The following is a 27983-nucleotide window of genomic DNA, read 5'->3' on the forward strand; positions in this document are numbered from 1 at the left end:
CGATAAGAGTCTCACGTTAACGCCGATAACGGCCCACCACTAATTTAAACCCTTTCCAACAATAACTGTATGATTTTGAGATCCGACTTTTCACACTGAATACAACTTAGGGACTCTTATGCAACTATTACAGAAGGTTCAAACGCTCACTGATGCTCCAGAAGGAAACACAATGCATTAAGAGACAGGGGTGAAAACTTTTTGAATTTGAAATTTAGGGTAAATTTTACTTATTTTGTCTTCTGGGAAACATGTAAGTATCTTCTGTAGCTTCTGAAGGGCAGTACTACATAAAAAATAACATGCATTTTGTGAGATCCCTTGTATTTTGGTAAAATAATTAACATTTTGCATATTCTGCAAGGTGTATAGGCTATACACATTTTACTTCAACTGTATATGGTAATTTGTGATTTTGTATAAAAAAACAAACAAACAAACAAATAAATGGGTTATTTTAAGTGGGTAAGTTTATTAATGCCTGCATTTTTAACGTTGGGTGTGAGCTGAAAAAGAAATGTGTGCACACTGATTTCAAGAGTCCTGTTTCGCAATCTACGTTGCAGCCTAGTATCCTCCCCCTGCGGGCGTATTTAACTCGCTGCCTCTTTGAAGCCACCTGTAGCGGATCTTTATCCTCCAAAGGAAATAAACCTCCGAGAGCCACCGAGTTAACGGACATAAAGCTCTTGACACGAAAGACATTTTCTAGGGAATCTGTTTTCATTATTTTTACATTATTACTTTCTTTTTAAATTATTATTTTAATTATTTGTGTGAACGACACTTCAATTGAGAACTATGTTACTGACGCATCAACTATTCTTATTCATTTTAACCTCGACTTCAGGTAAGCCTGCTTTCTGCGTGTGTTTGTGTATGCTGATGAGTTTATTAAAGACAAAGCTACAATAAGTAGCCTATATCTGAAAAGAAAGACTAGTGATAAATAATTTTGTAGACTAACCCACTGGTAATGATTTGACTTAACGCCGTGACCGTGTTTTGTTTTAAGGACCATGGACAGTCTCGAGTGCTAGAAAAACACACAATTAGTTACATTTAAGTTTTATACTAAGCCTCGTGTCTGCTTAGAAGTGTTTGTAAGAGACTAAACTTTCGCCTGGCAACACCAAACAAAACGTGAGGCACATATGAAAGATCCCGTGGAAGGCTTTGAGCGCATTAGACTTTCCGGATTTCAAGAGGAATAAAATAAACGACGTGTTGCTCCTTCACACTCAAAACCTAGTGAGCTGACTACCTAGATAGCATTTTTAGGCACGATAGGCGTTAGCGTTGTCCTTAACTAACTCATTTAATCCCACCGCTAACATTACCCTTGTTGCTGAAGCGATGAAAGTAAATAAAATATAGGCAAATAAATGTGCACTCATGTGAACGTTTTATATGGCTAATTTGAGTAGTCTTAAATAACCAGTTTGTCCCTCTGAGAAAGCTCTGTATACATGCAGACACAGCTGCCACATTTAGTACATTAAATAGAGGCGTAAAAATGAAAGGGAATGCTTTTTAAAAGATTGTTCTTTCTCACATAAATCATGATCACATGCAAATATATCAATGGTCAGTTGTGGTCAGTGGGAAACATTTCAAATAGCTAACTGAATGATTCACATACAGTTGTAGGTCTTAATTACCTTAAATGAAACAAGTTATAGTAAGTATTGTAGTATCCCTCTGTTCACATTAAACTATGGCCTGAAAAAAAAAAAAATGTTTATTGTTAGCAACTTTTTGATCTTATTGTTTGGATCCTTTATTTCTTAGTGAGCCATTTTCGATTCTTAAAACTTGAATCAAACCTAAAATTGACTCTCAAATCCCACAGGAATTTTGGGCAAGTATTAAAGGCACAATTCACTGTCATTAACTAAATGGAAAATATCAGAAGCTTCAATGCCACAATGTTTTTGGATTTTGTGTGGTGTGAGGGTTAGTCGGTGGTGAGTCACTGTACCATGACTTTGAGACTCTCTGATGTTCATTCACGCGCACACTTGGGTGTGAGTGAGGACTCTTGAGATTGCCTACGTCACATCCTTTAGTTTAATAGCTACCACAGATATCAAATATCCTGTGTTTCATTCAGAATATGTGCTTTTGTGTAGCAGCTCTGATTGTTATCTCACAATCTTAATTTGATACTCACTGATCACAATCTGATACGTGTATTTTATACATTTCAGATGGCAGAGTCTTAGTTAGTTACATAATAAATTATGAATAGATATGGCACCACAGTACATACTTCCTTTGGATCAGGGCTGGTTTTTGTTTCTAATAAAATAAGTCCTACTGTGTGTGTGTGTGTGTGTGTGTGTGTGTGTGTTTGTGTGTGTATGAAGTTTCATGTTTCTAATAAAATAAGTCCTACTGTGTGTGTGTGTGTGTGTGTGTGTGTGTGTGTGTGTGTGTGTGTGTGTGTGTGTGTGTTTGTGTGTGTATGAAGTTTCATGTTTCTAATAAAATAAGTCCTACTGTGTGTGTGTGTGTGTGTGTGTGTGTGTGTGTGTGTGTGTGTGTGTGTGTGTGTGTGTGTGTGTGTGTGTGTGTGTTTGTGTGTGTATGAAGTTTCATGACTGCAGTTGAAGAATAGCCTGTGGGTACGTCCTGTGTTTATGTCTGGCACCAAGTCCAGCTGTGTCCCACTGGTGGACCTGTCAAATACAGAGAGCAAGGGAAAGAGAGAAGGACAGGATGGCAGATAGACGGCAAGATGTCATGTGTGAGTGAACTGACAAATGTGTGAGAGGAAAAGAGAGTATTTTAAATGTGGGATTTAAAGAATCCTGCATATACTGACAAAAAGTGGCTGTCTTTTTGAGTAATTGTTTGAACTCAGCTGAAATGTTCAAAAACCTGATTCATTAAGGAATGAAACAAATGAGCTTTTAAGGGGTAATATTTAGTTTTTACATTCGGGAGGGCAATTTTATAATCACCATACTATGTCGTCTTTAACGTCAAATACTAAAATTTACCCATTTACTTCAATCAATATTTTAAACTTGTCAATAATAATAAGCATTATTGTGGATTATTGCTCTTTATATTCTAATAATGATTATAAATATTGATATGGAAAACAATATAAAAACATTTTTGTTTAGTGTCTGTGTTTTGGGCATGTCACATTCTGGCTTCACAGACAAACATGTTGTTACATGCAGTGACGTTAGTCTAGTCTAGTTATGCAAAAACTCATGTTATAATCACTTAAGATAAAAAAAATAATCTTTTATTTACATCTGCGACGGTGTTGTTTATGATCATCACAGCTCCAGTGTTTTCAGCGCTGACTAATCTACAGTAAGTGCCACTGATTGGCCAATGCAGTTCAACAGAAACACATTTGATTGGATATAATGCTCAACGCTGCACTACACAGTGTGTAGCAATCTGATGCAGTATGAGTGAATCTAAATCCTAAAACTTTTCATTCATTTTCAAATATTGTTTTCATCGTGACATCCATAATACAGTGTTTAATTCTGCAGAGGCATTTTTTTTACCCCGTTGTCTAGAATTCATGGGTATTTTGGTGGCATTTTTGCCATAAGCCCTTGTTAATTTCCGACCCTGGATTATACGTTCTCAGAAAAAAAGTTCAGAATTGTCACTGGGGCGGTACCTTTTTAAAAGCTCTTAATATGTACTATTTAGTTACTAATATGTACTTTTAAATGACTAATATTTACCTTTAAGGTACTGTACCTATAGTTTTCACACCAGAGTAGTTTCTATAACTACTGGCGTAAGTGGGAATGATTATACTTATAGAAAAGCCTTTTGGGGTGACTAAATGATCTCCTACTTCAGAGTAGGGTCAGCACAATAGGAAAAAACAGTGATAGAAGTGGACGTTGACTGGCCGAACACACGCCATATGAAACACCAGCACCCGTCATTTAAAAAAAAAAAAGCTGTGTAAACATGCAGTTTACATATATTTACTCCACAAACATGGAAAATAGTGATAGACGGACCGATACTGAAGCCTAGACTGCCCTGGTGGCTAGTTTTTATAATCACTCAGAGTGAAAGAGCATAATATGTACCATTTAAGGGGTAAAAAGGGGGTAAAAAAGGTACAGGTATAAGTATGAATGAGTCATTGAATCATTTGCTCAACCAATTCATTCAAAAATACAAAATCATTCATTACCAGAACAAAGACCACTAAATTGTGCTGCTAATTGCTAACTGCTGAATGTGTCTTTGTTTGCGACTTTTGTGTTAGTAGACACAGCCAGCAATACTGTGTCTAAAATGTAAGTAATATTAACGTTTTGTTTATTGAACTGTTGTAGTCAGTCCATTAGGCAAAGTCATTCAATTCTGCTGCCTCTTTGGTACTCCAATATCTTGTCAGAAACAGACGTGCTGTTGTTGCTATTTTCAATGTGATGTTTTTGAATAAGTAATACGTTAAATGATGTTATTGGATCAGCTGAGGTCTGCTTATGCGGGGCTGGGAGAGGGAGGATTGTGGAATAAGGCCTTTGTTTCAGAGAGAGCTCTAATCCAGGCAAAGTGCTGTAATGCTAATCTGGGCATCTGAGGGATAAAGAAGCTCTCTAACACAAGCAATATAGTTAATGAATGCTGTCTGTTTTGTAAATTAAGATTTAACTAAAACTACAAGGAAATAAATACAAAAATCACTGTATACACAAATATATAGTTTGTTTTGATATTTCTAGTTTTCATAAATTGTTTATAGCATTAATTCTTTTTGTAATCAGGCCTCTTCTCTTCTCTTCTCTTCTCTTCTCTTCTCTTCTCTTCTCTTCTCTTCTCTTCTCTTCTCTTCTCTTCTCTTCTCTTCTCTTCTCTTCTCTTCTCTTCTCTTGTTTTTGGGATTAGAGGTTGTAAATCTGCCCCTTTAATTGGACAGCATAGGCTGACTGTGCTCTAATTGGATATGATTGAGTGTGAGTTTGCCTAGTTTGTACTTGCGCAGAAGTGCTTCTCCAGGGAACCATCTGTTACCTAAGAGCCATTTAAAGCGTTGTAAGCCATTGCAAGAGAGAGTACGATAGAGTATATGGCATTATAATGGCTTGTTATGTCTACAAATGGTGAAATCAACTAGTTTTCGACAGGAGGAGGAAGTGTGGCTAAGGAACAAAAAAGAGGGGAACTTAATTATTTATAACAAGCATTTAGCTCAAGCGCTATGTAAACCAAAAATATTGTAAATAGATGCTAAAAAACATTTAAGTGCTTTGTGCTCATGAAAAGATTTCCGCTAAAGTGTTATGGTGTTGTGAATGTTTTCCAAGGTTAATAAGGCTTTCCTTTTCATTTCTTTTTTTTTTGTTAGCATGTTGCTACTTGGTTGCTGTGTTGGATGCTGGTCCAGATTTAAAAGTACATCAGTTTGAATATTTTTCAAAGAACAATCTTACGTAGCATGGGTATATTTGTAGCAACAGCCAAAAAAAACATTGTATGGGTCAAAATTATCAATTTTTCTTTTATGTCAAAAATCATTAGGATATTAAGTAAAGATCATGTTTCATAAAGATATTTTGTAAATTTCCTAACGTAAATATATCAAAACCTAATATTTGATTAGTAATTTGCATTGTTAACTTTAAAGCAATTTTCTCAATATTTAGATTTTTTTTGCACCCTCAGATTTTTAAATAGTTGTATCTCTGCCAAATATTGTCCTATTTATTTATGACTTATTTAATCAGCTTTCAGTCCAAAAATGGACTCTTATGACTGGTTTTGTGGTCCAGGGTCACATCTTTGTTACAGTTTTAAATTGACTTTATTTTTAGATTTGCCATTTTAATTTCTGATGAAGTCAGTAGTCACTTCTGATGAAGTCAGTCACACAACTCTTCTGTTTGTGAAGTAGTTTTAGAAAACCAGGAACTCTAGGTCAGTGGGAAAAACACGGAGGTCACGTAGCTTCAAATGCTACAGATATTATTAATATAGATAAAGCCGTGTGAAGGAGGAACAGACTGAGTATGGGAGAGTACATCTGTGCCATAAGTGAGAGAACACAAAGATAAGATAGAGGAACAATAATGTCACGTCTGAGCATGTAACAATATTAGTGAGGAACGGACGCTAAATACTGAACACACGCAAGTTTCAGTAAGCTTGTACATCTGCTTACAAAAATACGGTAGATTGGGGATAAGTCTTCCTATCTAGGGAACTGTAAACTATTGTGTTGTATATTTGTGTTTGCACATTGATTTTAATCTATTTCAAAGTAAATGACAGGACAGAATTAAATTTGCACGATGTCAAAATTGTAGGTTTTATGGCAAAGGGAATTCATCAAGGCTAAATATCAAAACAAATGTAAAAAAAGTGAATGTTTGGGCTGAAATGAAGTTATAAAGTATTAAAATGAGACATTATTCTCAAAACAAGAGCTGTGGGATAAATTGTTCCAGACACGTGGGGTAAGATGTAACACAAATACATTAACAAGCACAAATACTAGCACTACTGCTAGTCATTAAAGTTGTAAAGAGTTCCTTGTGATTCTACAATGACAAATCATAAAAGTTGAAAATGATTCACTACAAATAAAACTGCATTAACCTAAATTGTTTAATAGCAGGTCAATGGTAGTATTCCTTACTTTGATTACAATGACACAGCTTTTGTCTAAGGTGGGACGTCACTAGAGGACCTTGTGAAACTGTGACACTAGACACCATTTTTGAAGATATATTTTTATGGCCCTCTTTAAGATGCTGCCTTTTCATTCCAGCTGATAGCTGATATCCTTAAATACAACTAAGTATATTAAATTTATCACCTCATTTCCTGTGGCCTAGAAGACAACTTAGAGGCATAGTTCGCCAAAGAATAAAAAATGAGTCACCATTTACTCACCATTATGATTTTTCAAACCTATATCACTTCCTTTTTATGTGAGGAACATTTTGAATTTTGATTGTGTTTTTTAATTGAATTAACTGTAACCAAAACAGTCTGTAGGGTGAGTAAATGATGATAGAATTGTGATTGGTTTTATTTTATCTTTAAATAAAAAGTGGCACAACATATGCCACCCCACCCCACCCCATAAAACAGTGTTTTAAAGTTAAAAATGTGTCTGAAATGCAGGGGGAAATTATTGGTTGTAAAAAACAAAACAAACAAACAAACAAAAAAAAACAGTGTAAACATCAGATAACATTGTGTGTAGACTGACGTACTTTTGTACTCACGCCCTTGCTGTAAAAAGGGAAGAGTGTAAACAAATGTCAATTCTCTTTCCACAGTAGTTAAACATGATATGATGATATATTCAAATCGATTTATTGCCTCTGCTTTTGCTGTAGCTGCTGAACAACAGAATATTTATCTCAAACATGCAAGGCAAATGCTACAAATACATACAAGGAAAGAGTGTTTTACATAATTAAAGTAAAGCATGTCCAATAACCGAAACTCATCTTTGGACTATTGACTCAGATCAAGCCTATTTTCTAACTTGACAAAAGATTTTAATTGAGCCATGGAGTGAATGGAGAAGATAATTAAACCGAGAGAAAGGGCAATCAGTGCGTGTCAGAGAAAGTCAGACATGGTCTTTGTGTTGGGTTACGAGAATGAGAAGGTTACATGTTTTAGAGAGCCAGGAAGATGATAGCGGGTGTGGGTGTGCGTGTGTTTATCTGTGGGAGGTGGAGGTGAAAGCTGTTTACAGTTGTTAGGTTTTCTTGCCGCCTTGCGTCAAGTTTGCTGCTTTGAAGCAGAGAGCCACGACTGCAGAAGATTCCAGCCTCAGGGCAACTCAGATCTGCCTGTCAACCCCCACATTTAACTCTTTCTCTCTCTCTTACACACACATGCACGAACAACCCATCTTATTTTGTCTTTCTGGCACTGTCTACCCCTCAGTGTGCATGTTCCGTCTAAAAACATTACATATAACATTGCTCCATACATATCAACTACAGTTACAACACAGTAAACAACAGATCTTACACTTAAGCTCATTGCCACACAGTTCACAAATCTACTAGGTGTGTTTCTGTGTGTGAGGAAGTGAGACAAGCTGCAAGGTCATTTTATACCTGCCACACACACACACTAGCTGAGAAATAGAGGTCTTACTGTATATAGCAATAGTGGAATTTGGTTAGAGGACAGGGTGTTGAGACATCATCTACTCTGGTAACAGAACAGGAGCAACTTGGCTTCCATTGACATGAATGAATGCACACTGTGAGCATGTGGTTGAATACTAGGATGACCCTTATATCCTGTGAGTGCCCTCAGCAGGCTAGTAGCCTGTAATTAGTTGACTAACTTCAAGTAATTAGTGACCATTATGTTGCCTCTTATTTGATATTTTTCAGAATGCTTAATGAGCTAGTTTCATCAATGCAGCCACTATGTTAAGACTGTGTCTTAAGACCTAGTTTGACCAACTAACAGCAGTAAACCAGGTAATCAGTCATACTTTTCCATTTCAAATTAGACCAGTCTACATTTTTGTAACTGAATTGAAAAAGTGACAACTAGTTTTGAAGAAAAAAATTAGATGACTTACTTTTTAGGACTAGTCTAAACAGTTCATGCAACCGACTCAATGTACCTACTGTTTTATTAAAAATCTAGAGCAAATCAAATGTGATATGTTCAAAATTTGGTTGGTTTAAAATTATCTGTTGATTTGTTTGTTTGCTGTTGAATATTTTTACCACTACCTATGAATTGACAGTCCTCTTAATTAAAAAAACAAACAAAAACAAATAAACAAACTAAAAATATGGTAAAATATAAACAAACTCGGCGACTGGTTTGTTTTGACCCAGCGGTTCAGACCTCCTGTTGTATAACTCAACTATTGTTTAAAAATTAATATATATCTGGCAAAATCGGTAAATCAAAAATCAGACACATAATTACTAGAATCATTTTTTCAAATGATCAATAAATACTAATTTATTTAACATATAAATACATGTTAATTTTCAACCTGTCTTTGGTTCATGTTAAGCAAGAAAAATAGTAATTAAAAAAAAAAAAACTACCTGGCTGGGTTTGTCCATATTTCATCCAACACTGGATTGTTTTGAACCCAGCATTTTTTTTTTAGAGTTTATGACTTTCCTATTTTGTTGTAAAACAAATAAATAAAAATGGTAAAATATAGACAAATTTTGCAACTGGGTTGTTTTGACCCAGTGGTTGGGTTAAATATTTAACCCAGCCTTCTGGTAGTTTTATTTAACTCAACGTTTTTATTTATTTAAACTATGTTTAAAAATTACAATATGGCTGGCGTAAAATTTAAGAAATAAAGAAAATGTAAAATTGGTTGTAAATCAAAAATCAGACACATAATTACTAGCAACAATCAAAAGTTAAACGTTTATAAAACGAAAAATCTATTTTATTATTATTATTTTTTTCAAATTATTAATAAAAAGTAATTTATTGAACATATCAATAAATGTTAATTTCCTACCTGTCTTTGGTTTATTTTAAGCAAGAATTATAGTAAATTTTAAATAATAGTTAACTTAAAACTAACCAGAAGACTGGGTTTGTCCATAGTTCATCCAGTGCTGGATTGTTTTGAACCCAGCATTTTTAAAGTGTATGACTTTCCTTTTCTGTTGTTAAAAAAAAAAAAAAGGTGAAATATAGACAAATCCAGCAACTTGATTGTTTTGACCCAGCTGTTGGGTTAAATATTTAACCCAGACATCTGGTTCTTGTTTTTTTTTTTTTTTCATTGAAGAACTTTAAAGAATTGCTAGTAAATTGCTAATAAAATATAATTTATTAAATAATTCATATATATAAAAGGAAAATAGATAATTTTGACCCATACAATGTATTTTTGGCTATTGCTACAAATATACCCCAGCGACTTAAGACTGGTTTTGTGGTCCAGGGTCACACACACACACACACACACACACACACACACACATACATATATATATATATATGTATGTGTGTGTGTGTGTGTGTGTGTGTGTGTGACCCTGGACCACAAAACCAGTCTTAAGTCGCTGGGGTATATTTGTAGCATTACACCCTAAGATTCAAGGTTTTCAAATAGTTGTATCTCAGATAAACATTGTCCTATTATGACCTAAGAATCTTCGACAAATTTACACTTAGGACTGGTTTTGTGGTCCAGGGTCACACACACACACACACACACACACACACACACACACACACACACACACACACACACACACACACACACACACACACACACACACACACACACACACACACACACACACACACACACACACACACATATATATTAAAATAAAACTCTGAACCTCTTACCCACATACGAAAGCTCATTTGTTTGAGGCAAATTCAATTAACTTAGTACATTCCAGTAAGATCACATCTGACCTGACCTCTGCTCTGGTCAGAAGTGAAGTCTTATGTGCTCTTTGACCCAGACAGCCTCATTTCTCATTCAGACTTTTCTGGTGCTGGTTTGAGCTAGAACTGGACCATACTTAACCCACTCATCTCTTTTGTGTCTGGAAAGGATTATCAAGTAGGCTAATCACCCTCAAGTCATGCTCTGGCCTTGGGAAAACACACAGGATGTGTTATTAATGTCATTGTTTAATACAAAAATGCAGGATTGGTCAGTCATTTTTTGCTGTATATATCTGTAGTATTCCTTTACATAATATATCAGAATGTGATAAACTATGAAGAGAAACAGATGTTTCTAATTGAAATGTAGTGTCTGTCTCTAAATCTGGTGGATTTTTACTTTTAAGCAATGCTGCCTTAAATCCACAGGGAATGTAAACATGTTTCATTATTTGCTAAAAAGGTGGATCCTGATATGTATTATCCATCTAAAGGAATCCATTAAACCAGATTTTCCTTTACAAGTCTGTCAACATGGGCGTATACAAAAGCATATATAAATGTTTGTAAGACTTTTTAGTTTCAGTTTAATTGATTTAACATTTTAAAACTAAGCTATGCTCATAAATAATAATTCTGCTGACATTTTTATTAACCTTATGTCATCAACTAAGCATGAATAAATGTGAATTTATTGCTAGGTAAACTCTGAATCAAAGAAAGTCTGTGAGGGAGAGTGTAGGCGTGTGGAAAAAGTTAATAAATAATTGGACAGTTAGCATAAGACTTCTTAGTTTCTATATATTTTTCTTTGAAAGTATTTGGATTTCTGGCTAATTTCAAAAGCAAACAATAGCAATAATAGAAATATGTCATCTACTGTATGTGTTTGTGAGTGTGTGTGTTCTGGAGTTCATTTTTTCGTTTTCCTAGTCTATTGTTCTTTTGTGTGTGGTTGCTAAGTAATAAGACAAGCAGGATATAAGTGCAGGTGACAGTCACTCTATATGACTGTTTGTTCTTGGAAACTAATGAAATTACTAACAGGATGTGATGCATATTTTTTGTAGTTGTTGTGTTTGACAGTAAATAGCACCATATTGACTGCTGAATTAGTAAATGGGCGTGCCTGATTGGATTACAGAAAACAGACGTACAGGAACTGAATGGGGATCAAAACTTGTGTTCCAAGATTGTATGTATTTGTTCCATATATGTATCTCATACCATCTGACCAATTTTGTCTGTTTTCACAGCTGTAATAGCCACATCCACCACGACCACAAGCACAAATTCAACTAATGATTCAACAGATAGCACAATCAATTCTACCGGTAAGGGCACATTCACTATTTTCCTATACGAAACAACAACTAGTTCAGCCATTATATTTTTTAATTTAAATCCAGTTACAAATGAAATTATCATACGAGTCACATACATCAATCTCAGCTACCTCAATAAAATATCCTTGCTAATATGATACTGTTTCAGAAGTTACATGAGACAGAACACTTTCCTCATAATACATTTGATCCCTCTTTCAAGTGAAAACAATTTTGTTAGAAAGTCTTTCGTTTTCTCATTCAAGTCATTCAAAGTTCAGTCATTCAGTCCTCAGACCTGTCAATCAAGCTTTGCTATTGCTTTTAAAAACAATATAACCAGAATGTCTGCATTGTTCAACATGTGTCATTGCTTATTTAAGATCTTAATCCTTGTTGTTTTACTGTCTTTTGTATGTTTAATGAAGTATTGTTGGGCTTTCAGTATATTAGAAGAGCAACTACTACCTACAGCTTTATATGATTATTGGCAGATGCTTTTTACAATAAGTGCAAATACCAATAAATGCTATTTACTGTGCGTGAAAATAGTGATAGACTGTATAAAATGGCAGTATTTTTGTAATAAGTGTAAATGGTAGTTATATGTTGTTTATACTTAGTGCAAAAAGTGGCAGATATTTGCACCTCTGTATTATACTACATTATAAAACTTTCTGTTTTAATTCTGTCATTAATTACTCATGAAGTTCCGAACCCGTAAGACCTTTGATCATCTTCAGAATGCAAATTAAGATATTTTTGATAAAATCCAAGAGCTTTCTCGACTCTGCATAAACAGCAACACAACTGTCACGTTCAAGGCCCAAAAAGGTAGTAAGGACATTGTTAAAATAGTCATCCACCACTGACATCAGTGGTTCAACCTTAATTTATGAAGCTATAAGAATACTTTTTGTACGCAAAGAAAACAAAAATAACAACTTCATTCAACAATTTCTATCTCTTCCGTGTCAGTTTGAATGCCCGTCGAAGGCTGACATGAAACAGAAGAAATTGTTGAATAAAGTTTTTATTATTGTTTTCTTTGCACACAACTTCATAACATTACAGTTGAACCACTGATGTCACATTGACTATTTTTTTTTATGTCCTTACTACCATTCTGGGCCTTGAATGTGTCGGTTGCAAAACATTCATTTTTGGGTGAGTTAATTCAAGTCCACTTTTCAAAAAATTGTCTTCATTTTTATTAAAAATAAAACACAAGAAGAACGTGTTTGGTAAAAGGCGAACTTCAACTTGGATCGATTACATCAAAAGTTACTGACACACTTCTTACTTCTTACTCCACCAATACTGCTATTTGATGGACGTCTTTTGTAATGTTGTCTAGCCCATCCACACAGTGATGGGAGGAGTTAGTGTAAACAGCCTCTGCCAACAAGGCAATCTCTTTGCACTTAGTGTAAATAGGCACTCTGATAAATATTAGCACACTTTATTTGAAGAATTCAGTTCGAAGACCTTTTGTTTTAACAACATAGGACATTTTTATTTACCTACAGCTTAATTCAGATATTTATTCACTCTCACATGCTCATTTTTATAGCTATACAAAATCTGTTACAAGTAGCATGCTATACACTCTAAAAAACAAACTCTGACTTGAGGATGTGTTGCAGTTAAAAGTTATTACTAGGAAGTCAGAATTTTTCATTTTATGTTGTTTCTCACATCTTTATGTAATCATCTTTTTTTCTGTTTCTGATTATGTGTTTGTGGCCGACAACAGCAGTAACAAGCATTCCATCTTGGAATACAACTACACCTTCCCCACACAATCCCACATCCCCACTGCTGTCAACGCATGGTGGTAATGTCACATCTGCACCGTTGTCTACCCAAGGCAATGTGACAAGCTCATCTACAGATGCACCAGTAAATGCTACCAGTTCATCAGTGAGTACACCAGAAAATGCCACAGCTGCACCTGTACCTGTAACAACTGCAGTAGCCAACATAACAAGTCCACTTGTACCTACACCGGAGAATGCTACAAATCCAGGCAACGCCACAACTATTTCTTTACCTGAGCCAGGCAACAGCACAACCCTACCCCAAACTACAAGAGGCAATGACACTACTCCTCCCACTAGCACACCAAGCAACAGCACAGCTTCACCAATTACAACACCAAGCAATGCCACAATTATACCACAGACTACACCAGGTAATGCTACAACTCCACCTTTGATCACACCAGGGAATAATGCAACAGTAAATGCTACTATACCACCTCTAACCACACCAGTAAATGTTACTGCACCACCTCCAACTACACCAGGGAACAATGCAACAGTAAACGCCACCATACCATCCCTAACTACACCAATAAATGCTACTGCACCACCTCCAACAACACCAGGAAACAATGCAACAGTAAACACTACCTTACCAGCCATAACTACACCAGCAAATGGTACTGCACCACCTCCAACTACACCAGGGAACTATGCAACAGTAAACGCTACCTTACCACCCCTAACTACACCAGCAAATGGTACTGCACCATCTCCAACTACACCAGAAAACAATGTAACGGTAAATGCTACATTACAACCCCTAACTACACCAGCAAATGGCACTGCATCACCTCCAACTACACCAGGGAACAATTCAACAGTAAACGCCACCATACCACCCTTAACTACACCAATAAATGCTACTGCACCGCCTCCAACTACACCAGGGAACAATGCAACAGTAAATGCTACCTTACCAGCCATAACTACACCAGCAAATGGCACTGCACCACCTCCAACTACACCAGAAAACAATGCAACAGTGAATGCTACCATACCACCCCTAACTACACCAGTAAATGGTACTGTACCACCTCCAACTACACCAGAGAACAATGCAACAATAAATGCTACCTTACCACCCCTAACTACACCAGTAAATGGTACTGCACCACCTCCAACAACACCAGGGAACAATACAACGGTGAATGCTACCGTACTGCCCCTAACTACACCAGCAAATGGTACTGCACCACCTCCAGCTACACCAGGGAACAATACAACGGTAAATGCTACCGTACTGCCCCTAACTACACCAGCAAATGGTACTGCACCACCTACAACTACACCAGGGAACAATGTAACAGTAAATGCCACCACACCACCCCTTACTACACCAGGAAATGCAACTGTACCACCTCCAACTACACCAGGTAACAATGCAACAGTAAATGCTACTTTACCACCCCTAACTACAGCAGTAAATATTACTGCACCACCTCTAACTACACCAGAGAACAATGCAACAGTAAATGCTACTTTACCACTTCCAACTACACCAGGTAACAATGCAACAGTAAACGCTACCACAGCACCCATAACTACACCAGTAAATGCTACTACACCAGGGAACAATGCAACAGTAAATGCAACTTTACCACCCCTAACTACACCAGTAAATATTACTGCACCACCTCTAACTACACCAGAGAACAATGCAACAGTAAATGCTACCACAGCACCCATAACTACACCAGTAAATGCTACTACACCAGGGAACAATGAAACAGTAAATGCTACCACAGTACCCATAACTACACCAGTAAATGCTACTACACCAGGGAACAATGAAACAGTAAATGCTACCACAGTACCCATAACTACACCAGTAAATGCTACTACACCAGGGAACAATGAAACAGTAAATGCTACCACAGCACCCATAACTACACCAGTAAATGCTACTACACCAGGGAACAATGAAACAGTAAATGCTACCACAGCACCCATAACTACACCAGTAAATGCTACTACACCAGGGAACAATGAAACAGTAAATGCTACCACAGTACCCATAACTACACCAGTAAATGCTACTACACCAGGGAACAATGAAACAGTAAATGCTACCACAGTACCCATAACTACACCAGTAAATGCTACTACACCAGGGAACAATGAAACAGTAAATGCTACCACAGCACCCATAACTACACCAGTAAATGCTACTACACCAGGGAACAATGAAACAGTAAATGCTACCACAGTACCCATAACTACACCAGTAAATGCTACTACACCAGGGAACAATGAAACAGTAAATGCTACCACAGCACCCATAACTACACCAGTAAATGCTACTACACCAGGTAACAATGAAACAGTAAATGCTACCACAGCACCCATAACTACACCAGTAAATGCTACTACACCAGGGAACAATGAAACAGTAAATGCTACCACAGCACCCATAACTACACCAGTAAATGCTACTACACCAGGGAACAATGAAACAGTAAATGCTACCACAGCACCCATAACTACACCAGTAAATGCTACTACACCAGGTAACAATGCAACAGTAAATGCTACCACAGTACCCATAACTACACCAGTAAATGCTACTACACCAGGTAACAATGCAACAGTAAATGCTACCACAGCACCCATAACTACACCAGTAAATGCTACTACACCAGGTAACAATGAAACAGTAAATGCTACCACAGCACCCATAACTACACCAGTAAATGCTACTACACCAGGTAACAATGCAACAGTAAATGTTACCACAGCACCCATAACTACACCAGTAAATGCTACTACACCAGGTAACAATGCAACAGTAAACGCGACCACAGCACCCATAACTACACCAGTAAATGCTACTACACCAGGGAACAATGAAACAGTAAACGCTACCACAGTACCCATAACTACACCAGTAAATGCTACTACACCAGGGAACAATGAAACAGTAAATGCTACCACAGTACCCATAACTACACCAGTAAATGCTACTACACCAGGGAACAATGAAACAGTAAACGCTACCACAGTACCCATAACTACACCAGTAAATGCTACTACACCAGGGAACAATGAAACAGTAAACGCTACCACAGTACCCATAACTACACCAGTAAATGCTACTACACCAGGGAACAATGAAACAGTAAATGCTACCACAGTACCCATAACTACACCAGTAAATGCTACTACACCAGGGAACAATGAAACAGTAAATGCTACCACAGCACCCATAACTACACCAGTAAATGCTACTACACCAGGGAACAATGAAACAGTAAATGCTACCACAGCACCCATAACTACACCAGTAAATGCTACTACACCAGGGAACAATGAAACAGTAAATGCTACCACAGCACCCATAACTACACCAGTAAATGCTACTACACCAGGGAACAATGAAACAGTTAATGCTACCACAGCACCCATAACTACACCAGTAAATGCTACTACACCAGGGAACAATGAAACAGTAAATGCTACCACAGTACCCATAACTACACCAGTAAATGCTACTACACCAGGGAACAATGAAACAGTTAATGCTACCACAGCACCCATAACTACACCAGTAAATGCTACTACACCAGGGAACAATGAAACAGTAAATGCTACCACAGTACCCATAACTACACCAGTAAATGCTACTACACCAGGGAACAATGAAACAGTAAATGCTACCACAGCACCCATAACTACTCCAGTAAATGCTACTACACCAGGGAACAATGAAACAGTAAATGCTACCACAGCACCCATAACTACTCCAGTAAATGCTACTACACCAGGGAACAATGAAACAGTAAATGCTACCACAGTACCCATAACTACACCAGTAAATGCTACTACACCAGGGAACAATGAAACAGTAAATGCTACCACAGCACCCATAACTACACCAGTAAATGCTACTACACCAGGTAACAATGCAACTGTAAATGCTACCACAGTACCCATAACTACACCAGTAAATGCTACTACACCAGGGAACAATGAAACAGTAAATGCCACCACACCACCCTTGACTACACCAGTAAATGCTACTACACAACCTCTAACTACATCAGGAAATAATGCAACAGCAAATGCTACCACCCCACCTATTACTACAACAGTAAATTCTACTACACCACCTTCAACTACACCAGGAAATAATGTAACAATAAATGCAACCACACCACCCCTTACTACACCAGTAAATGCTACTACACCACCCCTAACTACACTAGGGAACAATGCAACAGTAAATGCTACCACACCAGGGAATACTACCCCACAACCTCAGACTACACCAGGAAATGCTACTATACCACCCATAACCAACTCAACGACTGGACTCACCGTACCTACTACTAACCCAACTAACACTACAACCGCACCAGGTGCGTTTGAATGAATGCGTTGTGTGATAATGTATAGTGGAGTAATGCAGAGTTTAGAACTGCATTTAATACTTTTTTTTCTTTTAGCTACCTGTCCTACAGTGCCCTGCCCACCACTCAGTGTCTGTGTGAACTCCGTCTGTCAGTGTGTGACAGGAACTATTCCTTTAAATAATGGCTGTGTGGAAAGTAAGTATCTGATGCAAAGCCTCTGGACAATTACCCTCTTTCTTACACAGGGCCATGGGACATTACCAAACTGATTATTAGGAAGAATCTTTGTTGTAAATAGGCTAATAAGACAAACAGTGTAAGCACTGTAATACCTCTCTCTCTCTCTTCATCTCTGTTTATTTCCAGCTAAAACCTTCCCTAGTACACTGCGGGTGATGCGCAATTTTGATCCTGCTATGAGTAATCCCCAGTCACCTATATTCCAGGAAACTGCTAGAGAGATTATTGCTGCGGTAGGTCACAAATTTACATTACAATCTGATCTTTTAATTTTAACACTTCACTTAATACTTTTAAAGATATATTTCCATAGACCGGAACCATGTGCAGTTGGAACAAAATAATTAATTTAATAACTCTGCAAAATAAATATATTAATACAAATTTGTATAAAGTGATTGCTCTCCAATGCTCTGGCAGTATAGACTGTTATAGTTTAATTGTCATGCCAATAAAACTTAGACCTGCCAAAATAAATACTTAAAAAATAACTATATCCTGGATTGATGTCCTTCATGCACAGTAAGCCTAAATCCTTACTCTTTCTTCTATTTCGCCATAGGTAAATGAAGCTCTGCGTACCCAGCCAAACTACATTAAGAGCACAGTAACAAGGTTGATGTAAGTGTCCCTTCGAAACAGTTCTTGAGTGTGGCTCTTACACATATGCATCATATTTTGCCAATTACTAATCTCTGTGTAAATATTTCCAGTTCTGGCAGTATAGTGGCCACAGTAAACAGTTTTTTTGAGCCCAATTCTCCAGTCACAGAGGATTTGGTTACCTCTGCCATGAAAACTGCTATAGAAACGTGTCAGGTGCCAAACTGTGGCATTCTTGCTAATGCTGAATACACTGGTGAGTGGCTTGAAAATATATACTATTTAATATGTGAAACAGATATAATAATGCTATAGTGATAATAATAATATAGTGAAACAGGGGTTTAATGTCTGCATAGAAAATATACATTATATCATACCAGGAAGAATTCATTATTGCTAAGCAATTTTATTACATATTGAAGTATGCCAATATTTTTGTAATTATAATGCATGTTGCTATTTATGACTTCATATAAATATTTATATATTTATAAGTTTGTTACAACACAGGACCATTTAAAATTAACCACTGAAGGCGAACATGATTAAAATGGCTAAAAGGACCTCAAATATACACTTTCCATGATACATCTAAACATCTATCCACTAATATAATCTCTGTCTCCTTGTCTTTTTCTTTATAGCAACCAATCTGTGTGAGCAAGATCCTCCTCCTTGTGATGTTGACACTACAATGTGTGAGGCTCAAAATGGAACCTCTGTATGTACCTGCAAACCTGGTCATGTACCTAGCCCTTACCAGGCAAGAAGCTGTAGAGGTGAGCATGTGTGTTTATTACTCCATTTGTGTGGCCTACCATATGTGTTTGTTTGTGAATGCCATAATCGTACCCGACCTTTGAGTTTGCTGTGGCTTTATCCATGGTAACATTCAAATGAATCCTGGTCTGAAGAGATTAGTATTGAGAATGCAGAGTGCCTTTAAAAATTAAACAGTGAAGAATGAAAAAAAGAAGAAATAAAACAATATAATAAAAGATTCAAAAAGTGTTTTTGGCTGGTAAATTTTCTGATTTAACAACTATTGGCAGGATAGCAATACGTTAATTTCTGGTATTGGGTGATATTCTCAGCAACAGGAATCACAGAATATAGCAAATCTAAAACAAACAATAGTTTAGTTCATTATTTCTCTACCTGCTCCACCATATTTCTATGATTCAGCCTATTTACATATTCTTACATATTCTTTTTACAGTTTGTCCTAGCGGCTACAAAGCGCAGGAGGGCACATGTGTTCAGTGAGTACAATTTAATTTCTTTGTTCTTAATAAACACACTCTCTTACACAACATCCAATACACATCATCTCTTAAACTACAGAATTAACTTATTGAAGGAGACATCGGATGCCCATTTTCAACCAGTCGGTATGATTATTTCTTCATGAAATGTTTCCAACGTACGTTGGTTACAATTCCTCAGTGGTCGCGTAAAACAACCCCCTTTTTACCTTGTCAAAAACAGCTCTGTTCACAGCGACTCATTTCGTTGCATGGCTCTTTAAATGACAATGAGCTACTGCTCACTCCACTCCTCTCTTCCCTTTTTTGTGTATTTGGTGGCGCGTTATCATCAAACCATCAAAAACAAATTAATACTTAGTGGCTCAGATGTTGGGATAAAATGAAGACTTTTATGTTCACTTTTGCATACAAATTCAAAACACCTGCATTGCTTATGAGACATTGTTGCGGTACAGCTGCCAAAGCGCTGAGAAAATGGCAGACAGCGTACAACAAACTAAAAGCTTGATACTAGCTGTGTTTCCATTACCCTTTAAATTGAACAAATTGAAATTGTAAACTTAAATTATGCCTAATGTAAATATGTCAATTGCGCAAAACTCCCATTTATCGCAAAAAACTTTTTCCGCTTGTATGAGGTGGTTTTTCAGGCAATTCGAAAAAGCAATACTTTGCAAAACTGCAATGGAAACGTTTTTTTTTTTTTTTTAACATTTACAGGTCACTATCGATTAAATATAGCCAAAATCCCACAAAAATCCATTGGCATGACTTATCGCTCGAGGAAAAAAAAAAAAAATTCAGTCGCATAATAAATGGTAACGCCGTCATTTCGCAATACATTTTAATCAACATTTATAAAACAGCGCCAAAAAGTTTCGCGCAAATCTGTTATGGAAACGCAGCTATTGACAAAACGGCTTGATAATTGAGACTGTTTAGGTTTTTTGGGGATAAAAAAAAAGGAGTGAATGGATTTTTTTCATTGCAAAGTGGTTGTATCCATACACTGCTAAGACTCATTACATGCAAACACCATGTAAAAGTGAATTTTGCATCCAATGTCCCCTTTAATGTTTTTCCAATAGGGTAAGTGTATAGAGTGTTTTTTAGTCATGCCATTAAATATGTGTAAATATCTATATGGCAAACAGGGGTTTTCATTTGAGTAAAACAAGGTCCATGTGTAATTTATCTGTTCCAGTAATGTGAACCGTACCTCAAACATGATGGTTCAGAAATACTAAACGCCTTCTTTGTTACAAACTGAACTGCTGTATGCAGTGAAGTGTATGATCAGTGTATTTGCACTAGAAACTACTGCCCCCTTGTGTCAAGGCAATACTGCAACAGTCAAATTACTGCAGATAGTTTTCAGCATGTTTGTGTCTTTTTTTTTTAAACAGATGTCCATTTGGCTATTCTGGATTCAACTGTGATGACTGTAAGATATTATTATTATTATTATTATTACAGTGTTTCTTGATTTTTAGGGCTTAAAAAGTAATCTTGTGTGTATATGTGTGTTTAATGACCTTTCGTCTTTCTGTGTAGCCTCTTTGTTGGCTCTAGTGGTGGTGGCGTGTGTGTTAGGAGGAGTTCTGCTCATCGTCATTTTGGCTGTTATCATCTACATCTGTGTGAATCATAGGTGAGTGTTTAAGAGAGGTCAGATTTGAATGTCTTTATGCATGGCTTTTATGCTTGTTAAAAATTTAATTAAAATTGTGTTATTTATTTAGCAGCAAGAAGCCGTCAAATAGCAATTATTACAACAGCCCGTACCCTGCTGAGGAGTTTCAGGCCACGTGGCCCACTCAGGACGTCACCCATATTCCACGTGCCACTCTGGCATCTAGCTCCAGCATTGAGGGCACTGCCAACAGTCTAGAGATGTCTGAAGGGCTAGGCAAGAAGGGCTACAGTAATGGAATGGTGAGTACCTCCTTACAATTAAACTTCTCATAAGTTATAAACTAATTACAACCTTTAGTTCACAGAGCAGTTAAGACTTACCTTTACTTATAGTGGGCTTTGTACTGTTTTAATGACAAGCTTATATGTGGACCTTTTTTCATTGAATAGCTAATTATTGTCAAATTAAATTATTTCATTTATATTCCAAGTAAGACTATGCATTCACACTACTGTTGAAACTATTTTCAACATTGACAATACCAAGAAATGTTTCTTAAGCAGCAAATCAGCATATTAGATCATTAGACATTGTAGTGTAAAATGATCTGATTTATATATAGTTGATTTAAGTGTATATTGTTTAATTTATATTAACATAGAATTTTTTTTCAATAGTTTAAGAAATGACCCCACTGTAAGTTACTTCTTCAATTAACCATTAACCCTGCATGTATCTCATACTAACACTAATAATAGTGTCACCAGCCACTTGACAGATATATCACATTACTAACAAATACTAAATATATTGGTTAATCAGACCCTTGTCCATTTCCAAATCTTTACTTGCCTACCAAGCTGAACTCCAATGACATACTCCTAATTGATCCGGAGATTGAATTATGCAAATTTTCTCCTAAGTATTACTTGACTGTATGACTGAAGTCCATTATGAGCCAGTGACGAAATCATTTCGTTGACGCCACTTTTTTTCATGACGATAATGAAACGATGACGAGATAAAAATGGCTCGTTGATGACTAAAACATGACGAGACGTGTGTGAGTTTTCGTTGACGAGACGAGAATAGATGAAAATGTTAGTGGGTGGTCCGTCAGACGTTTAAAATGCATGACATTTCTGCTTATTGTGCATGCCAATTAAAACCGAAAAAGTATCTGCCGCTATGGCAAGCCGTTTTAGCATTAAATACTCTTTGCCATACTAGTATGGCAAGCCGTATTAGCATTAAATACTCTTTGCCATAGTAGTATGGCAAGCCGTTTTAGCATTCTATCCTTGTTTGGTTAAGCTCAACACGTCACATTGTTGTCACTCAGACAGACAGACGATTAACCATGATGGCGGCAGTTTGCACACAGGGTGGTCGCAAACGGTGAGAGGACCTATGGGTGTATTTCAAATATATGTCTTTTATGTCTAAAACCATTCCTTCATTATTGTAATTATTGGTGAAAATAGTCGACCCGGAAGCTCACATTGTGTTGAACTATAGATCTGCTATTTTCACAACTTATAAGTGATACCACCAAACAGCAAAATACTTACTGACCTACATTAATTTGTTAAAAGACTTTTTCCCCTTTTTTTGACTAAAACTAGACTAAAACCTTTTTGACTTTTCGTCGACTAAAATTGGACTAAAACTATCACATTTAGAAGTGACTAAAATTTGACTAAAACTAATAAGCATTTTAGTCCAAAAGACTAAGACTAAATCTAAGATGGTTGTCAAAAACAACACTGTTATGAGCAGATGTAGCCCTAACAAGGCCATACATAAAGAGGGTCTGTTGCATTAGTGAGACAACTGCATTTGCAGAAAGCTAACAGTACATAGTATTTGTGAAACTGTGCTATACCTTAGTAGATTTCATAACTTTAATGTTTGAAATCACTTTTATTATGGATGTACAAGTTTTGTGATCGGTTAGCTCATAAACAAACCTCTTTGTGTGTGTGTGTTTGTCCACGTATTTGTGGTCGCTGTGTTGTGTATGGACTTGATTTCTCCTCACTCCAAACACTATGACTGTAGAAGCTGGGAGGAAAGGTAAGTCACCGACTCCTGGTGTGTCCTGGCGCATCGTCAGGGACTGTAAAAGGCAGAGACAGTCCACTGAATACACATATATGAATGCACAATGCACCTTAAACTTAGAGAACCCTGGGTATTAAGACATGTGTGGCTTAATATACCATAAATGATGTCTCTTACTGAAATACAGGGCTGCACGATAAATGGAAATTAAATGAAAAATATGCACATCTTGTCAGTGAATCACGGTTCTGTGATCAGTAGTAAATCTTCATCCAAAGGCAAGAGGGCGCTCTCGCGCGGAAACTCCAAATACGCTTTGAAGAACAAACCCAGGAAAGCTGAAAAGACCGAAAATTTAACTGCTTTCATTGATTCAACGTGACTAATAAACACACGACTACGACAGTAAATGGTTTATCTGAGTTCTTCGTATTATAATTTTCCTTAAAATAAAGTTTATAATAATGCAGTGCCTTTATCACTGCTTAGAATACTATAAAATATTTTGCGTGCCTTATTCTGTGTAAGAAGCCACATAATCTTACAACACTCGACTTTCAATTTCAAACACTCGACTGAAGTTATGAAGTGAGTTTGGAGTAAAAATATGTTATTAAATGTGGTATTTTTACATGCTTTCAGATGTAGCAGCATTTACTACACAGAGGAGTAGTTTACTGAGAAGCTATGCAAACATCTGTCATTATCGCAGAACGATAGCTTCGTTTTCATTATCGTGTGATTATGAACGCAATATCGTGTAGCTTGTCAGTGAACTACGGCTCTGTGTTGTAAATGCTGCTCCATCTGAAAGCACGTGCCGGAGATTTACTACTGATTACACAACTGGCTTTACTGACAAAATGCACCTGACAATCTCCTTTGATTAATCGTGCAGCCCTGCTGAAATATGTAGTAGAAAACTTACATTATTTAAAAAAAAAACATTTCATACATATTTGGGACTATGCGTGAGGGTGCCATTATTTTGATGATGTGAAATGGTTGCACTTGGTAAGCTACTGGTGCTACCGGTTGCTATTTTTACCTTAACACAACTCGGAAGATGAAATACTGATACGATGACCACAGCTACTGAAAGAGCTACCAGGTGGTGATGAATTTGAGCGTAGGCTTAAACCAAATGCTGTACCATCGATTTTTCCCACACGTAGAGAAATCTGCACTGAGAAACTCCCTCAGTGGCTACGACCTCATGACAAGCATTGGCTTGTACCATAGACTGTAAAAAAATATGGACGTAGGATCCGTGACGTCACCCGTAGGATTCTGAAGCGCTATTATGAAGCTCATAGTGGGCAGGATTCGGCCGTCGCCATCTTGGAATCGCGTCACCGCGTGTCACTCCCGGATAATCAAAAATGGGCAAAAAGGCGGGATGTGGGTGGAGCTGGTTGCTGAAACCACGCCCGCTTAGCGCGACAGTGGTGGTGACAGCAGCGGCAAATCCCCGTCACTCAAGTGGCCACGCGCTTAATTATGCTGAACTTTAAGGCTTAATATAACTTAAACAGATGAGTTATAAAAAAATTCACCCCACTCACAGTTGACATGAAGGGCAAAACTAGCTACATAGACCAAAAACATTTTTTGAACCAGGCTGTAAACATACTTTTTTCTGCTGTAAAGTTGGGCATTTTAACATGGGGAGTCAATGGGACTGACTTCCTTTTGCAGTCTCTAGCGGCCAGTCGATGAATTGCAGTTTAAGTCACTTCCGTGTTGGTTTCAATAGAGAGAGCGGGAGGTTGCCGCTTGGCTTGTACATATCCTGCCAGGATGGCATCTAGTGTTTCTTGTCTCTGCTGTTTGTAAGATGTTTTAGTAGCTGTGGTCTACCAAAAGCCTCAAAGGCATCAAGGTGGAAAGAACAAAGACACAAGTCTTTAGGAAGTTTTATTCGTCCACAGGTATCTTTGCATTCTTTACTCCTCTTGTTATTGGTAGGAAAGCAGAAAAGACTTACATCACTTCACTTGTTGCCCTTTGACTGAAAATTATAGTATCAAGTATCAGAATTTTATTTTCCGAGTTGCTTATTCAGAGTTGTGTTGTGGTAAAAATAGCAATAAGTAGCACCAGTAGCCGAGTGTAACCATTTCACGTCATCGATATAATGGCGCCCCCCATAGTCCAAAATATGTTTAAAACGATGTGGATTTTTTAAATAACAACATTTCATGGGCTTTCTACTACATATTTCAGTAAGAGACATCATTTACATCATATTGAGCCATACAAGTCTTAATACCTAGGGGCCTAAACATTTGTTCATTAAAGAATCCCGAAAAAATCAGTTTCTACAAAAAGATTAAGCAGAACAATTGATTTTAACATTGATAACACTAAGAAATGTTTCTTGAGCAGACAATCAGGATATCAGAATGATTTCTGAAGGACCATGCGACACTGAAAACTGGAGTAATGATGCTGAAAATTCAGCTTTGCCATCACAGGAAATTTTAAACTAATAATATTTAATAATATTACAGTTTTTACTGTATCAAATAAATGCAGCTTTGGTGAACATAAGAGACTTACAGATCGCAAACTTTTGATATTTAAAATGTAATTCGACAAACATTTACATACAGTAAATTGTGGTCTTTCATGGATTGTATGGTTGAAAACTGTTACAAATATGGCTGCCAAGTGAACTGACTTGCCTTAGTGGTACTTTGGTGTCCAAGTTCTTTTATGCAAAGGAATATTCTGGGTTAAGCACAAATGAAACTGTTAAAAACACCTCTGTATTTAACCTAGAAGGAATATTCCTTTGTTTTCCTTTTATTCCCTCTTTTCTCTTTTTGACTGGCATCATCACTCATCACTTCCCATTGCTATATATACTCTTATTCTGAAGTTAATTACGGTTACGTTCGGGATGAGATCTTAACCTGTTTGGTTTGCATGCCATCATATGCTTTGCATGAGTTTTTAAGCAGGTAATTGCGATTTTCCTGCATGCTGGTATTGTAATATGAGGTGTTCTGAGAGAATGAAGGGTTGTGGGTTGTGTTTACCTGTACGTGGCTAACATGGACTTTCATTTCTTCTACAGTCTGGCTCATATGACCTCAGATCAGATGCCATGAGGACCTTTAAGGACATAAACCCCACACGGTACTCTTATCTGGTGGGTCATGAAAACCCCTACTTCATACAAGGAGATGAGAAGAGATGAGGACAACAACAGAGAAAGCAAGTGAGAAGTAAGAGGACATGAAAAGAGTGCAATAACGACAAGGCCTTGGATCAAAATGTTTTGAGGAATGTTAACACTGTCAAAACCACACAGCTGATCACAAACTCAGAGTATATGCACAAATGGCATTTGAGAGATACTTTTTTAAAATATATTTAGAGTTTTTATTCCAAATCCCTTTCACCCAGGATAAAATGCTCACTTCCTAAAAGTGCATTGATGATTGGGTTTCTTCTTCCACACGTGTCCTGTGTATAATAATGTAAGATGAGCACTCAATATTTTATTTTTTTTTTGTCCATTCTTATGTTTTGTCTGCACATTTTCACATTTCAGTTTTGTTATCTGTCAGAGATCATGCATATGTTACTGTGGATTTCAACTAATTCGTTATTATAAAGGATGTAATATTGAACCATATTTGCATCTAATCTATATTCTGACAATAACTGCACTTTGTAGGAGAGAGCATTTTATGTCTTATGTCTATGTCTTTGTGTGTGTTTAAGTTATATCTGTCAGAAAGCTTCTGATATGTTCAGTTATGAATTTTTAGTTGATATCTTCTCCAAAGAATTAATTTATTTTATGCCAGGACAATGTATGCCACCAGAAATTGATCTCAGTGCCTGACTGCGATGTTGTCTTTTGAATAGGAGAATTATGCAATGATGAGGTGTAAACAATCATGTCTCCTCTTTAGTTGTGCCAATAATTATATTTATTTAAATCACAATATGACGCTGTTTACTCAGCTGTCTGTTTGCTCATATGTATACTTATTTATGTGTAACTGGGATATTTTCTATCTGTACATAAAGCTTTTGTAAAAAAAAAAAAAAAAAAAATGCTCCTTGGACAAATTGATTTATCTTGTTCTGTATATTGAAAGGAAATAAATGAAGATATAGTTATCTACAATTAGTCTTTTTTTCCCCTTTTTTAATTATTTTGTTTTTCAATATTGATATTTTGTACGTGTTAAAGACTTTTTTTAATTTGATAATAATCATGAAATCACATTTTCAAATTCTTTAACGTGTGTTACATTTTGAAAAGTTCT

The 27983-nt window shown here is 36.7% G+C and overlaps 1 protein-coding gene across 3 annotated transcripts; it reads left to right on the forward strand.

The window, feature by feature from the left end:
• Positions 1 to 655: 655 nt before the first annotated feature.
• On the forward strand, positions 656 to 27841 carry LOC141334015 (uncharacterized). 3 transcript variants are annotated; one of them, XM_073839165.1, is made up of 14 exons: positions 656 to 850; positions 11637 to 11714; positions 13462 to 14904; positions 17974 to 18075; positions 18247 to 18353; positions 18683 to 18741; positions 18834 to 18979; positions 19371 to 19505; positions 19946 to 19988; positions 21401 to 21438; positions 21549 to 21645; positions 21737 to 21929; positions 23692 to 23706; positions 26777 to 27841. In XM_073839165.1, exons 1-14 carry the CDS (start codon positions 802 to 804, stop codon positions 26897 to 26899), a joined length of 2628 nt encoding a protein of 875 aa, XP_073695266.1. In that variant the 5' UTR covers positions 656 to 801; the 3' UTR covers positions 26900 to 27841. The 3 variants fall into 3 exon arrangements, with proteins under 3 accessions (XP_073695266.1, XP_073695273.1, XP_073695283.1); XM_073839172.1 differs by having other exon boundaries at positions 21740 to 21929; XM_073839182.1 differs by lacking the exon at positions 23692 to 23706.
• Positions 27842 to 27983: the final 142 nt, after the last annotated feature.

This window comes from Garra rufa, chromosome 1 (genome assembly GCF_049309525.1).
Source record: "Garra rufa chromosome 1, GarRuf1.0, whole genome shotgun sequence".
In the NCBI taxonomy this organism is placed as follows: Eukaryota; Metazoa; Chordata; class Actinopteri; order Cypriniformes; family Cyprinidae; genus Garra; species Garra rufa.